Source organism: Aquarana catesbeiana, linkage group LG04 (genome assembly GCF_042186555.1).
Source record: "Aquarana catesbeiana isolate 2022-GZ linkage group LG04, ASM4218655v1, whole genome shotgun sequence".
NCBI lineage: Eukaryota > Metazoa > Chordata > Amphibia > Anura > Ranidae > Aquarana > Aquarana catesbeiana.
Window position 1 is genome coordinate 120438876 of NC_133327.1, and position 16951 is coordinate 120455826.

The window sequence follows — 16951 nt, forward strand, 5'->3', positions numbered from 1 at the left end:
TCACATGCAACGACATACTGGAGGAAGAGGAAATAGAAAGGACATAGAAAGGTCTTTTTTTCTCATTTGCCCCGCCTAATTCCTCACTGTAATATGGAAATATGTTTTATAGTAATAAAATAGCATTTGAAAAGTATTGCTTTTGCTATTGTACTGTAAAACTACACAACAATGCACATGTATAACAGTTGATTTTATTGTCTTCAGCTTCTATGTACTGCCTAAAGAGGCCGGTCTAAGCACAGCACGTAACAACCATGACTTGCTTTTCCTGATCATACAGTTCAGTGCATTTCATTATTTATGTCCAGGCAGAGTCTCTACAGTCCAGGTACAGCACTCCTGCATTGATTTCAATGTGTTATCTTGTAGTATAGAAGTAACGTGATTCTAAAGTTTTTGTTCATTTGCAAGAGCTGAGCAGTCTTTCTAGTAAATGGCTAATGCCCTGTACACACGGTCGGATTTTCCGACGGAAAATGTGTGATAGGACCTTGTTGTCGGAAATTCCGACCGTGTGTAGGCTCCATCACACATTTTCCATCGGATTTTCCGACACACAAAGTTTGAGAGCAGGATATAAAATTTTCCGACAACAAAATCCGTTGTCGGAAATTCCGATCGTGTGTACACAAATCCGACGGACAAAGTGCCACGCATGCTCAGAATAAATAAAGAGACGAAAGCTATTGGCCACTACCCCGTTTATAGTCCTGACGTACGTGTTTTACATCACCGCGTTCAGAACAATCGGATTTTCCGACAACTTTGTGTGACCGCGTGTATGCAAGACAAGTTTGAGCCAACATCCGTCGGGAAAAAATCCATGGATTTTGTTGTCGGAATGTCCGAACAAAGTCCGACCGTGTGTACGGGGCATAAGAGTGGATCGTGCGTGTGTCTCTAGATATCGACGTGTGTGTGTGTGGCTTTCCACCCTTGGATTGTGTTTGTCAAAGTTTAGGTTTAGGTTATATTCACACGGCTCTAAAAGAAAAACACGTTTACAAGCATTTTTTATTTATGGATCTGAACGCAGCTGCATTGTTTTCAAAGGAGACATTGACAGATGCATAAACATGCACTACGTTCAGATCTGTAATACAAAATCCAAAAATCTGCAACTGAGGACATGCTAATATATGTATATTATGCATTCTTTTATATGAAAAAAAAAAAAAAAATTATGCATTTAAAACTGATCTAAAGGCAAGAATCATTTACGCAGGAACTTTTGTTACAGAAAAACATCAGTAACTTTTAACAGCCGTATGAATGTACCCGTAAAGTGATTGTAAAGGATTTTTTTTTTGCATAGGCGTGAACTTAGGGTAAAAGTTATTACTACTCGGTGCACTGACATGTTTCTTGGTGAGCGCAATGTACAGGGATATGGAAAATGGTAGTGACGTAAACGCACTTACACAAACACACTTTCAGGCTGGACTGGTGTCTTTATTTAGGTTTGTCAACTATGCGTTACTGTGTTGGAATCTTATTAGAGCAGAAAGAATGATTTTAGTGTGCAAAAGGTCACAATCAGCCTTATTCAATAAACATTCACAAGCCAGTGCCACAAGACCCCTATTAATGAGAATTTCTTTCCAGAAGTAACTCTCCAGCAAGTCATCTTAGAATCCTGACTCCACTCTTCTTGTAGGAGATGTATTTACCAAAAGCTGAGGGTTTTTGCTATTGTGACATATTGGGGTTGACTTACTAAAGTGCAGTCGCTGTAGATCTAAGGGGAAGATCTGAAATGAGGGGAAGCTCTGCTGATTTTATCATCCAATCATGTGCAAGCTAAAATTATGATTTTTTATTTTCCTTGCATGTCCCCCTATGGATCTACAGCGACTGCACTTCCAAGTGCACTTTCAGTGCAAAGTGGATTTGCCTTTAGTAAATAACCCCCTCTGTGACTGTAATGCTGTTGGTTAGCAAATTTTACAATCTGCTAGCCGGGACCGCCTTTAGAAATCACAGGGCTCTTTACAGCCTATCTAACATTTTTTTTTTCTTTTTTTTTGTTCCAAACCAACATTTTTCTAATCCCAGACTGTGAAGCTGTAACATTTTTCCTGACACACACCAGGGCTGGTTCACAGGGATGGATAGGACTCTGAGACCCACAAGGGAAAGAGAAGGAGGAACCTTACATGGCACACATAGTTGATTATTTACAAAAGGCAAATCCACTTTGCACAGCAAGTGCACTTGGAAGTGCACTGAAAGTGTACTTGGAAGTGCAGTCGCTCTAAATCTAAGGGGTAGATCTGAAAGGAGGGGAAGCTCTGCTGATTTTATCATCCAATCATGTGCAAGCTAAAATGCTGTTTTTATTTTCCTTGCATGTCCCCCTCAGATCTACAGCGACTTTACTTACAAGTGCACTTGCAGTGCAAAGTGGATTTTCCTTTGGTAACAAACCCCCATTGTTTACCTTAGACGCCTACACATGGGCATTCCAATCAGGATTGGAGAGTCCATGGAGTCCTATGGACAGGGGGATATAAATGTATTAGTGTCCATTTACACCCTCCTACCTCTGGATCCGTCCGGGTATGAAAAAAAATTTAATAGGAATCTGTCATTTCTGTTTTTCTGGACTGGATCGAAGGTAGCCTCATATAAATGGACAGTGAAATCCTTTTATACCCGACAGGCGACAGCCCATAGAGATGACAGGGGTCTGCCCGTGTCCCCTGGGCAGAAACTGAAAGGGCATGGATGTCAAAACACTGACATCCCTTATGTTCTGCTTTGCTTAGTTGGGGATCTGCTCACATATCCTCTGCCGATCAGAGCAGACTCCATTCCGTGTGAAAAGGGCCTTAGGTGACCTTTTCTCCTCTGTGAAGGGTTTCATTCTGGTAGACTTGTCAAACAGCCTTCTGTCTCTGCAACTTTGTATCAATTCTGTATTGCAGTTCACTCTACAGTAGCAGATTCATTACACCTTTGGTGGTGAGCACAGGAATCTCAATACACTTAGCCTCGGTTCACACCAGAGGCGGCACGACTTGCAGGTCGCCTCACCGAGGTGACCTGCACACGACTGCCCGGGCGACTTGCAAAACGACTTCTGTATAGAAGTCTATGCAAGTCGCCCCAAGTCGCCCCCGAAGTCGTACAGGAACCTTTTTCTAAGTCGGAGCGACTTGCGTCGCTCCCCTTAGAACGGTTCCATTGTACTGAACGGGACGCTACTTGTCAGGCGACCTAGGTCGCCTGACAAGTCGTCCCAGTGTGAACCGAGGCTTAGCAGAGGTCTACCTTATATTAATTCTTCTTCTGGTTCAATGTTCTTAGCTTATAGTGTTAGACTATTTTCCCTGTTGATTGAAGGTTACTTTCTCATAGGATCAAATCTCAGCGAATGTTACATTTATCCTATTGAGTACTGTCCGTGATACATTTTTTATTTTCACTAACATACAATTTTTCAGGACAAGCTTTCAAGGTATCATCAAGGTCCTAGCAGTACTGATTCATAAAAGTTTTAGCAGAAAACACAATCTCTGAGAGAAAGGAAAAAAATAAAAAAACAAACAAACACACAAAAAAATGTACATGGCAATGGTAATAAAACTAGCATAGTTAGTGAGATAAAACAGAGACGGCATTCATTTGTAGGTTGTGGGAAAATGGGTGTGGTTTAAACTATGCTAAATATTGGGTGTGGCTTAAAGGGTGTGTGGTTACCAGGGCCGTCTTTAATATTGATTGGACCCTTGGCAAAAATTTTCTTGGGCCCTCCATGCAGTTTTGCTCTTGTTTCAATCAATGGCAATGTTGATTTTTCTAACCGACTACCAATATAAAGAGGAGTTTCAACACTGGCCACCAATGTAATAGGGGATTACACTGACCACTAATGTAATAGAAGCAATTTGCTTGCCTTTGCAGAACAGGCTGATGGTAGGCTTAATGACCACAGTTGTAGGCTGGACTTTCAAGCATTCCCATTTATCTCCCCAGTGGGCAGCATTCAGAATAGGTGATGGTGGATATGACATCAGGGAGGAGTGATATACATATGAATACCACCTCTATTTACATATGAATGTTGAAGGCCCACCCATATTTACATATGAATGCAGCCACTATTTACATATCAATGCCAGTATTTACGTGTAAACACAGGGTCTGCAGGTGAGTCATCTGTACACAACAATAGGGCAGAGCTGGGCAGCATTAGTAGCAGAACATCACAATGAAATATCAGGACACAGCACGGGACTAAAACCTCAAGGGACAAGGGAATTTAAACTGGGATAGTTGGCAAGTATGAGGCAGTTGCTTTGGGCCCCACAACAATGACAGGGCCCAGGGCAGCTGCCCCTTTTGCCCTACCTTAAAGACAGCCCTGATGGTTACATAGGGTCTGAGATGAAAGAGGGATGCAGGGGGAAGGAAGAGAGGGATGGAGGAAGTGAATGAAAGGAAGAAAGAAAGGGAGAAAAAGAGATAGGGAGGGAGCGAAGGAAAGAGAAGGAAGGAAAGAAAAAGGGATAGAGGGACAGCAGGCCCAGATCCTACACCACAATAGCAATATGTGTATGGCAGAAAGTTTAACAATCAGCAGATAAGGCCTCATGCACACGAGACACCGGTGCAAACTCTTTAGAAACGCTAGTTTAGCCGCGTTTTACCGCATTTGCATCTAGAAGCGTCTGCAGAGCAGAGAATGACATTTTGTGACCCAAGAGCTTGACCCTGAGATATGGGGCCCCAAATTCGGGTCGCAAAATGTCAAGCACTTCTGCAGCAGAGAATGACATTTTCCGACCCGACTTTGGGGCCCCATATCTTGGGGCCACTTGGTGCTAGGAACCCCAAATTTGGGTATGTTATAGTGTTAGTCCAACTGTGTTAGCACAAAAAAAAGAGGTTAAACGCAACTGTCTAAAAACGCCAAAAACAAGACTGTGTACATGGACACATAAGATAACATTGAATGGGTTCAGGGGCAGTTGAAAAAAGTGTCCAACTGCCTCTGAACGCGCGTTTAACAGCGTCCCATGTGCATGAGGCCTAAAGATATTCCAAACACCACCCCCCCAGGCAGATCCCATCAAACAGATACAAAAAATGTTCAGAGATTGTGTGGACAGGATGCAGTAGATCAATGCATTAATGAAGCCTTATCAGTGCCCATCAAATGCAGCCTCATCAGTGTCCATCAAATGTAGCCTCACCAGTGTCCATCAAATGCAGCCTCACCAGTGCCCATCAAATGCAGCCTCATCAGTGCCTATCAAATGCGGCCTCACCAGTGCCCATCAAATGCAGCCTCACCAGTGCCCATCAAATGCAGCCTCACCAGTGCCCATCAAATGCAGCCTCATCAGTGCCTATCAAATGCGGCCTCACCAGTGCCCATCAAATGCAGTCTTACTAGTGCCCATCAATGCAGACTCACCAGTGCCCATAAATCGCATTCTCACTGTGCCCATCAATGCAGACTCACCAGTGGCCATCAATGCAGACACACTGTGCCCATCAATGTGCTGGCATAGGGGTTGAATTCAAGGTACAATTGAATCTCCCTATGCTGACAGAAAGGGTCGGTCTTTTACCGAGCTTTCCCCGTTGATGGACACAGGGAAACTTTTGTCTGCCTGTTCCACTGGAAGGGGACTAGACGGTGCTTAGAACTGCCGAGTCTGATGGATCAGGATGTACTGTGTGGTACTTTCTGCACCCTGGGACTGCTGGGACATATAGTTCACTATTGTCTGTGCTGCTGTGCTGTGTGAGGCTCTGAGCTGCGGCCAGACCTTTACAGCCTCCTTTCAAGAGCACGTGGACTTTGCCCTGCCTGCTAAGATCCTGCTATCCCAGCTGTGCCGAGCCCTGTGTATGGATTAAACCCTTTGCCTGACAGACCTCTGCCAGCCCTGCTTTGTGCCTGTCCTGCGAGCTGATTAACCCTTCACCTGGCAGACCTCTGCCAGCCCTGCTGTGTGCCTGTCCTGTGAGCCGATGAATCCTTTGCCTGCAAGAACTCTGCCATCCCTGCCATGTGCCCAGACCCATGTGCGGATTACCCCTTTGTGCCTGTCAGAGCTCTGCCATCCCCATAGTGTGCCCAGTCCTGTGTGCGGATTAAACCCTTTTGCCTGCTAGAATTCTGCCATCCTCATTGGGTGACCAGTCCATGTGCGGATTAACCCCTTTTTGCCTGCAAGAACTCTGCCATCCCCGTTGTGTGCCCAGACCCATGTGGGGATTAACCCTTTTGTCTGCAAGAACTCCGCTATCCTCGTTGTGTGCCCAGTCCGTGTGCGGATTAACCCCTTTTGCCTGCAAGAACGCTGCCATCCCCATTGTGCACCCAGCACTGTGTGTAGATTAACCCTTTTGCTTGCCAGAACTCTGCCATCCCTACTATGTGCCTTACCCTGTATTACTGGCTTAACTGATTGTTTGCCTAAAATTCCTGCTACCTAGCTGAGAGCCAACTACCTGCTGTTCAATAAAAGCATTGTGTGTGTGCCTACTCTCTGCATGTGTTCCACCCACACCCAGTGGTGTATTTAGGTTTTGTGCTGCCCTAGGCCTGACTAAACGCATGCACCCCCCTAATTTAAATACGACCCACCCCATCCTGCCGAGGCCACACCCCTTCCTGTTTAAGACACACCCTATCATCTGTAAACAACACCCCTTCCTCTTTAGGCTCATTTGGCACCTTTCAGGGGGGAACGGGTACCTGTTTCTGACAGGTACCCTTCCCCACTTCTGGAAAACTGCGCTGTCCCCTCTGAAGTTTCCCCCCCCTCCTCCTTCCTCCACTGGGCCATTCAGAAAGTGCAACGCGCTTCGCACATGTGCAGTAGGGAACCGATCGGTTTCCCTTACCATGAATGATAGTGGCAAAACCCGAGAGCCAATCCGAAAATCGGCTGAGGTGTCGACATCGCTGAATCCCTGGACAGGTAAGTGTCCTAATATTAAAAGTCAGCAGCTACAGTATTTTTAGCTGCTGAGTTTTAATGCTATGACGGGGGGGGGGTCTCACTGTGCCCATCAAATGCAGCCACTGTGCCCTCCAAACGCTGCCACTGTGCTATCAAATGCAGCCACTGTGCCCATCAAATGCTACCACTGTGCTATCAAATTCAGCTACTGTACCCATCAAACGCAGCCACTGTGCCCATCAAACGCAGCCACTGTGCCCATCAAATGCTGCCACTGTGCTATCAAACGTAGCCACTGTGCCATCAAACGCAGCCACTGTGCCCATCAATTGCAGCCACTGTGCCCATCAATTGCAGCCACTGTGCCCATCAATTGCAGCCACTGTGCCCCATCAAACGCAGCCACTGTGCCATCAAACGTAGCCACTGTGCCATCAAACGCAGCCACTGTGCCCATCAATTGCAGCCACTGTGCCCATCAATTGCAGCCACTGTGCCCATCAAATGCAGCCACTGTGCCCATCAAACGCAGCCACTGTGCCCATCAAACGCAGCCACTGTGCCCCATCAAACGCAGCCACTGTGCCCCATCAAACGCAGCCACTGTGCCATCAAACGTAGCCACTGTGCCCTCAAACGCAGCCACTGTGCCCTCAAATGCAGCCACTGTGCCCTCAAACGCAGCCACTGTGCCCATCAAATGCAGCCACTGTGCCCATCAAACGCAGCCACTGTGCCCATCAAACGCAGCCACTGTGCCCATCAAATGCTGCCACCATGCTATCAAACGCAGCCACTGTGCCCATCAAATTCTGCCAGTGCCCATAACACTGATATACTTTATTAAATCATTGTACCTGCTGTCCTGGGGGTTTCCCTCATGCTCCTCTCTCTGCTGATGTCACAGCCCCAGGGCCGAGGAGAAGATTCACTGCAGCAAAGCAGTGCAGGGGAGGGTAGGCGGAGCTTAAGGCTCCACCTGTCACCTGTTGGTTATGGGGGCGCGAGTGACACACGGCGCCCCCCCCGCATGAGAGAAAGCCCCCCCACCCGTCTTGCTGATTCCCGGCTCCCGCTGCCGCCTCCCGCACACATGCAGCGCACGGCGGCCGGCTTTCTGTAGCGGCGCCGTGGTGTATGGGCGTGCTTGTCAGAGGGTGGAGGCGTGTATCTCACGCCCCCCTACTCTGACAAGCACGCCCATACACCATGGCGCTGCTACAGAAAGCCGGCCGCCATGGGCTGCATGTGTGCGGGAGGCGGCAGCGGGAGCCGGGAATCAGCAAGACGGGTGGGGGGGCTTTCTCTCATGCGGGGGGGCTTTCTCTCATGCGGGGGGGCGGCCCTTTTTGCCGCCCCCCGCAAAGTGCCGCCCTAGGCCTAGGCCTAGTCAGCCTAGGCCAAAACACAGCCCTGCCCACACCTCCGTCACAGTATGTCTGCGCAAATTCATCCTCGCTTGCAACATCTGTCCTGTTTCGTCAACATAAGATCCATTGCTACATCTTTTGCATTGGATGAGGTACACAACATTAGTAGACATTAGTAGAGGTACAGCTGTATGATCCTGTGATATTGAAGGTCCCATTTGTGTGTGGGACACTTTTAGATAGATTGATCTGGTTGCACAGTTTGCAGCATTTTTTATTGCAGGGTTTGTTTCCATCATTTGTGACTTCATAATCAGAATGAAGTTTCCCGCTGATTAGTTTACTGTATGTCTGAGGTTGGGTGGTTGTCTGAAAGCCATTATTGGGGGTTGTTGGAATATTTCTTTCAGAGTTTCATCCTCTGTTAAAATGGGTTGTAAATCTTTAATTATCTTTTTTATCTCTTCTATTGCTGGATTGTATGTGGTGATTAGAGGTACACGGTTATTTGTTTTTTTCTCTTTGTATTGCACAGGGTGGATAAAAATCAATGATTTTTTAAAAAAATATCTGAAAAAAAATCAGATTTTTTTTATTTGAACAGGATTTTTTTGATTTTTATCAAATTTATTCTAATAAAATGCTTTTGGAGTAAAAAAATAGTTTTATATTTAAGATGCATTAATAATTTAGTTTATTCAGCATGAAATGAAGCTTAGTTATGTAGCATGAGGCTGTATATTCTGCAATATTTACATTTTTGGTAAACTCATTCAATGAATCCAAGCTCTGCAAGCTGAGATAACATGCACTGCATTGATGTATTCATACAATTTCCCAGTAACCATGAGATAAAACAAAGTTCAGGAATATTCCTTTATCAAATTGTTTTGCAAATCTATGTACACTACAAACTGTATGATTGAATCAGTTCTGATATCGTTGTTTTACTAACCTGACAGCTTATTATTCTAAATAGGAAATCTTAATTTTGTTTGCAAATATTAAAGATTCTAACTACCAGCAAGAATGAGTCCTTACATTTAAAGAGCACCTGTCATATCAGATCCATCATGCAGCGCCTGTTAGTGGGCATTCACTCACCTGCTGCCACCACATCCCTCATTTTGTTGTGTAACTACCGCATCACCAGCTGTCCCATTAAAGTAAATGGGACTGTCAGTGAGTCAACAGCAGGTCAGATAAGGAGTAGCTGCGTTACAGAGATGAAATTTGCTCTTTAAAAATTATGATTTAAATCAAGTCGTTTTATTCATGATTAAAATCATAATTTAAATCATGATTTAAATCAAATCCACTCTGGTATTGGAGGAGATTTTCTCTTTGGGTTTTCAAGGCAGTGTTTATGCTGTTGTTGATGGTTTTGTCTTTGTAACCTTTCTTATGGAAGGAGTCTGCTAGTGTTCTGAGATGTTTATCTCTGTCTGCTGGGTCTGAACATATTCGGTGGTATCTGATGGCCTGGCTGTGTATGATGGCCCTTTTAGTGTGTTCGGGGTGAAATCTGAAAGTATGGAGATATTTACATCTGTCAGTTGGGTTCCTCTATATTGAAGTGTGAAGTTTGTGATCCCTGATGTATACTGTGATGTCTAGGAAATTGACGTGTGTTAGAATAATCCATTTTTAGTTTGACAGATGGGTGAAAAGTGTTGATCAATATGTAAAACTGTTTTAGATTTTCTTCACCCTCTGTTCATATGATGAAGATATCATCGATAGAGCATTAATATCTGTATGGCTTTTGTTGTATGCTGAGCAGGAATTTGTCCTCCAGGTCAGCCATAAATATTTTTGCATATTGGGGTGCCATTTTACTTCCCATAGCAGTACCCATACACTGGAGATAGATGTCAAGGAGTTGTGTGTAAGAATTAATTTGATGAGCTGTGTAACATCCTCAGCAGTTAGGGATGTTACTGTACAGAGATTCTACATCCATAGTGACTAGAAGTGTATTTGGTGGTAATTGCTGTATATTGTTGAGCTTGTTCAAAAAATCAGTTGTGTCTTGCGGGAAACTTGCATTATTCATAACTAACGGTTTTAAGGTATTTTCTACAAGGCCTGAGATATGTTCAGTATTCATACCTGTTATGGTGGGTCCGCCTGGATATCCTGGCTTGTGAATCTTGGGTAGCATGGAAAAGTCTCCAATTTCTGGATTACCTAGAATTGCATTGATAAGTTCTGAATGTAGGTGAGTTGGTATTGTTTTAATGAGACCTTTTAGTTGCTGAATAAAATCCTGGGTCATAAGCCAGTTTTTTAAAGTAAGTAGTATTTGCCAGCTACTTCTGGCCCTCTTGTATATATTTGTCTGTATCCATCACAATGACTGCTCCCACCTTTATCTGCTGGTTTGATGGTACCTCCAGTAATGATGTGTACCTCATCCAATGCAAAAGATGTAGCAACGGATCTTATGTTGGCAAAACAGGACAAAAGTTGCAAGCGAGAATGAATTTGCACAGCCATACTATCATGGAACATAAAGAAGATATGGAAGACCTCAATGTTTTAGTTCTTAAAGGGAATTTTAGAACTAACTAGCAAAGGAAAACATTTGAACTAAGAATGATACTTTTATTTGACACAAAAAATAATGGCCTAAATTTAAATATGGGTTTCCTTACCCATTATCCAACAGTTTTACAACCCCATCTGTAACTATCACCCCCCCCCCCCAGTCTATAGCTCCCCCTCTGTCTTAGAAAACCTGACCACAACCACCCAAATAATGGTAGAGCCCGCTGAGGGGGGTAGTCCATGGAGATGCAACGCCAAGGTACATCCTGAACAGGTAGAGATAAAAGGAGACTTGCTGGGGCAGACGTGGAGGAGTTAGACTGCACGCAAATGGAGCAAGCCTGGACATATTCTTCAACATCCTTCTGAAGTGAGGGCCACCAGTAGTAACGCTGCAGGAAGGCACAGGTGCGTTGCACACCAGGATGTCCTGAGAGTTTAGAGTCATGTGCCCATTTGAGAAGCTTGAAGTGAAGGGAGGGCACCACAAAGGTCTTTCCGGGGGGGATACATGGAGACTGAAGACGGGTGGAGGTCAGGATAAATTGGCAGGAATAATGGGTTTTGGTTCAACATGACACTCAGAGTCAACAATGTCAAATTAACTGGACAAGGCATCAGCACAAGCATTTTTAGAACCGGGCCAGAAGGTGTTGTCAAAATTAAACCTGACAAAGAAGAGAGCCCATCGTGCTTGCCTGGGATTCAAACGTTGGGCGGATTGCAGATACTGGAGGTTCTTATGATCAGTTTAGATCAGGATTTGATAAGGAGATCCCTCCAGTAGATGTCACTATTCTTGCAGTGCCAGCTTGATAGACAGAAGTTCCCGATCCCCAATGGTGTAATTTATTTCCGCATCAGAAAACTTCTTAGAGAAGAAGGCACAAGGATGGAGCTTACTGTCATGCATCTGGAGAAGGATGGCCCCCACTCCCAGGAAACAAGCATCTACCTTCAAGAAGAAAGGCTGGAGAATGTCAGGACGTTTGAGAATAGATGCAGAGAGGAAGGCTGTTTTGAGCTTGTGGAAAGCCTTGACTGCTTCAGGAGGCCAGGTTCTGGCATTAGCGCCTTTCTGGGCCAAAGAAGTGATTGGGGCCACCAGAGAGGAGTAATCAGGAACGACCTGGTGATTGAAATCGGTGAACCCCAAGAACCAATGCGTAGCTTTTAAGCCAGAAAGCTGATGCCAATTGGAGATGGCCTGAAGTTTGGCAGGATCCATATGCAGCGCTTTATCTGTGACTATGTAGCCTAGGAAAGGAACCTGGATTAGCTCGAAGAGGCACTTCTCCAACTTTGCGTACAGGTGGTGGTCCTGAAGATGTAGAATAACCATACAAACATGCTAAGGATGAGTGTTCAAATCTGGAGAAAAGATGAGTATGTCATCCAGATACACAATGACATAAACATATAGGAGATCAGAGAGAATGTAATTAACAAAGTTCAGGAAGACAGCTGGGGCATTACACAAGCCAAAGGGCATTACAAGATATTCATAGCGTCCATCTCTGGTGTTAAAAGCAGTTTTCCATTCATCTCCCTCTCGAATCCGAATTAGATTGTATGCTTCATGGAGGTCTAACTTAGAGAAAATTCGAGCATCTCATAGTCTGTCAAAAAGTTCAGAATTCAAGGGTAACAGGTACAGATTCTTAATGGTAATGGCATTGAGACCTCTATAATCAGTGCAGGGCTGGAGTGTACCATCCTTTTTCCCCACAAAGAAGAAGCCAGCCCCAGCAGGAGAATTGGATTTATGGATAAATCCTTTCTGCAGATTTTCCTGGACATACTTGGACATGGATTCAGTCTCAGGGATGGAGAGAGGGTAGACTTGACCTCAGGGTGACGTAGTCCCAGGTTGGAGGACAATTGCACAATCATAGGGAAATTGAGGAGGCAAACTGTCAGCAGCTTTTTTACAAAAAAACATCTTGGAGGGCCTGATAATGTAGGGGGAGCATCAGAGAGGTAGTGACCTCAGCCACAGGTACACGGGAAGGTGGGCACACCTTAGACAGACAAGTCTGATGGCATTGCGACCCCCAAGATAACACTTGGCTAGAGTTCCAATCCAGATAGAGTGTCTCTGCAACCATCGAAGTCCAAGAATGATGGGGCTAAAGGACTTAGGAAGGATCAGGAAGGAGACTTCTCCACAATGAAAGACACCGAAATGCATAGTTATGGGGGCAGTTCGAAACAGTAGGGGTCCTAAGGCCAAGGTAGAGCCATCAATCCAGATACTGATAGAGGCATTGCCAAGGAAATGAAAGGAATGCCCAATTCAGTGGCCGAGGACTGCTCAATGAAATTCCCGGCTGCCCCAGAGTCCGCATATGCAAAAACTTGATACGATTTCAGGGCCCAATTAATGGAGACAGGTATTATGAATCGAGGGTAAGTGGCGGAATTTAGGTTCTGGTCTAGAACACTTCCCTCTAAGCGACCTAGACTCGAGATTTTCCCAGACGGACAGGACAGGACTTTATTATATAACCATCAGCTCCGCAGTAAAGACATAGGCTGAGTGTCATGTACCTTAGGTGTAAGCCTGATGTGCAGAGGGAGGCCTCTCATACGAACCCCGGCTTGGAGACAACTGGAGTTGAGACAGTGGTGGTAAGAGCACGGTGGGGTAAGAGTGCCTGCAGGGTTCTCTTAGCTGGAAGTGGTGGTGCCAGATGAGAGGCCGGAACAGCTGGTGCAGGAGGGCTGCGGATGCAGGTCAGCAGGTGCAGGTATGCTGCGGATGCAGGGCAGTAGATGCAGGTCAGCAGATGCAGGTATGCTGCGGATGCAGAGCAGTGGATGCAGGTCAGCAGATGCAGGTATGCTGCGGATGCACATCAGCGGATGCAGGACAGCAGGCTGGAGCAGGGTCAGACAAGCCAGGTCATACACAGAAGAGCAATCAGCATAAACAGCAGGCAGAAAGTAGTCAGAGTCCAGGCAGGGTTTTGGCAACATGTAATCAGGCTGGCAGACAGGAGAAAGCTGGGCCAAACAAGCCAAAGGTCAGGACTGGAGATAATATCACGGTCAGGAAGCTGGGTCAAACACTGGAACGGGATACAAGCACAGAGATGGGTTTCAGAGAACAGCTGCAGATCAAACCGCCAGGACCTAGTGCCCCTGGAGCATCTTTATAGGCCACTAGGAGCCAAAGCGCGTGTAACGCGCACGCATGTGCGATGTCCATGATTCACACATGCATATTGGCACACGTCTTCTAATGCGGACAACATGTCCCTGACACCGAGTCTCAGGCAACGTGACCGCTCTTGAGGTTCTTTAGAAGCTGACACAGCTGGAGAGATGGGTTGTTCTGGAGCTTCCTGGACAACAGGGGTGAAGCGGCATGGAGCAGTCCTTTCCAGATCTTGCTCTTGGAAACGGACATCAATTTGGATGCTAAGAGCGATCAAGCCATCCAGGGTGGAAGGTTGCAGCAAGGGCCTCATTATTCCATGCCAGTTCTGAAGCCAAGGTGCGAAACTGAGCTGCATATTGACCAACAGTTATGTTTCCTTGGCGAAGCCGAAGAAGAGCTCTAGAAGCAGAAGAGGCCCTGCCTGGAACATCAAAGGTGTTATGAAAAGGAGTGAAATCATGTACACCACCTTGAAACGATCAGTAGGAAAATGGTGGGCCGCTAGCTCAAAGTGGATCGAGCACTGATTGATGAAGCCCTGACAAGCTTTAGGATCACCAGAGAAGCAAGGCGGTTGAGGCAACTGTAGTTTTGAAGGACTGCCCTCTGCTGAAGGGACGGCGGGAGCTGGAGCAGCAGGGACTGAAACAGAAGCCGGAACAGAGGGTGAGGAAATAGGCACAAAATACAGCTGATCCAAATGGGAGGAAAGTTCCCGCAGATACTGCATAATCTGTTCTTGATAGGCCTGCTGGACATCAAATCTCTGCGCCAAACAGTGAACTTGATCCAGAAGAGGCTGAAGTGTCTCCAAGGAGCTCATGGCCTGAGCAAACTGTCAGGAGTCTGTGGTAGTGAGCTATTGTAGATTACTAATTCAGGGTTCCCCAGGGCGCGGAGTCTAAGCCCCAGGCTGCTTATTCACCAGGGCCCCTGATAGTGGGGATGGACTTGCAGCAAGCTGGAACCAAGTCGCGGCCCCCCAGGTATGCCTGCCCGGGGATGCGGAGACCACTTGTGTGTGAAGAGTACAATCAGTGGGCAAAAGGGAATCCAGAAGACAAGCGGAGACCAGGGCGGGCAGTGAACAAGTACAGACAGTAAACAAAGCCGGGGTTGGTGCACAGGTAGGCAGACACAGTATGAAGAAGAGGTATGTAAAACGGGAGCTCAGAGAACTATGAAGTTGCTCAGGCAATGTGGGTTACACTGAGCATGTCTTATATAGTCATCAATTTTTTTTTTTTTTAATAAACACACACCTAATTGTGCACAAATATTTCCTTATTATAGAAAACATGAGATTGTACAACCCCACAAACATCCACTCCGATTCCACCCACACCCAGGCCCGTCGCGACAGGACAGGCAAAACAAGCAATTGCTTGGGGCTTCGAGCTGGCCTGGGGCCCCAGCCGCGCCGCCAGCTGCCGCTTCCCAGTGTTGCCAACCGCCCGTCCGTAAATGTCCGTTATGGGCAGCGGTGCCTGTAAAAAAGATGGCCGCTAGCCGACTATGTAACAGCGCATGTGCGGTTCCGAAGCCGGCCGGGCTCTGTAAAGCTCGTACTCGCTCAGCCGGGTGGCGCATGCGCAGTAACTTAATGGCGCCGCCCGGCACCAATTTTGAATAGATTCCAGAGTACACTTGTTCCTGGTTAAGACATGGCAGCCGTATTTTGTGCACTCGCCGTAGACGGAGGAGTCGAGGGGGTTAAGTGAGGAGAAGAGTGTGACACTGGGGCAGAGGATGACATTACTGGGGACAGCAGCTGACACTACTGGGTCTGGGGACAGGCGACAGGATGACATGGCTTTACTGGGGGGAGGGGGGATGAAGCCATGGCATGCAGGGGGACAGTGACGGACACTGATGTGCTGCCCTGTGGACTTTGGAGAGGTGAAAGGGAAGAAGCACAGGAGCAGCACGCACTGGTGTGGAGACTGTAATATGATGGTGGACAGAGGAGAAGGCTACTGTTAGGGGATGAGGAGGACACTATCATGTCCGCAGCCCCTGTCCCCCTCCTGTAGTATGTCCGCAGCCTCTGTTCCCTTCCTGTAGTATGTCCGCAGCCTCTGTCCCCTTCCTGTAGTATGTCCGCAGCCTCTGTCCCCCTCCTGTAGTATGTCCGCAGCCTCTGTCCCCTTCCTGTAGTATGTCCGCAGCCCCTGTCCCCCTCCTGTAGTATGTCCGCAGCCTCTGTCCCCTTCCTGTAGTATGTCCGCAGCCTCTGTCCCCCTCCTGTAGTATGTCCGCCGCCTCTGTCCACCCCTCCTGTAGTATGTCTGCAGTCTCTGTCCCCCTCCTGTAGTATGTCCGCAGCCTCTTTCCCCCTCCTGTAGTATGTCTGCAGCCTCTGTCCCCCTCCTGTAGTATGTCTGCAGTCTCTGTCCCCCTCCTGTAGTATGTCCGCAGCCCCTGTCCCCCTCCTGTAGTATGTCCGCAGCCTCTGTCCCCTTCCTGTAGTATGTCCGTAATCTCTGTCCCCCTCCTGTAGTATGTCCGCAGCCCCTGTCCCCCTCCTGTAGTATATCCGCAGCCTCTGTCCCCCTCCTGTAGTATGTCCGCAGCCTCTGTCCCCCTTCTGTAGTATGTCCGAAGGCAGCCTCTGTCCCCCTCCTGTAGTATGTCCGCAGCCTCTGTCCCCCTCCTGTAGTATTTCCGCAGCCTCTGTCCCCCTCCTGTAGTATGTCCGCAATCTCTGTCCCCCCTCCTGTAGTATGTCCGCAGCCCCTGTCCCCCTCCTGTAGTATATCCGCAGCCTCTGTCCCCCTCCTGTAGTATGTCCGCAGCCTCTGTCCCCCTCCTGTAGTATGTCCGCAGGCAGCCTCTGTCCCCCTCCTGTAGTATGCCCGCAGGCAGCCTCTGTCCCCCTCCTGTAGTATCTCCGCAGCCTCTGTCCCCCTCCTGTAGTATGTCCGCAGCCTCTGTCCCCCTGC

At 47.1% G+C, this 16951-nt stretch overlaps 1 protein-coding gene across 1 annotated transcript in view; it reads left to right on the forward strand.

Moving 5' to 3' along the window:
• Window positions 1-210: 210 nt before the first annotated feature.
• The window catches only part of LOC141139435 (alpha-1,4-N-acetylglucosaminyltransferase-like), a 98046-nt gene continuing 81305 nt past the window's right edge, over window positions 211-16951 (forward strand). Inside the window, exon 1 of the mRNA XM_073625506.1 lies at window positions 211-331. Within this exon, the coding sequence (XP_073481607.1) occupies window positions 304-331 (28 nt within the window). The 5' untranslated portion in view covers window positions 211-303. The remainder of the gene's footprint in view (window positions 332-16951) is intronic.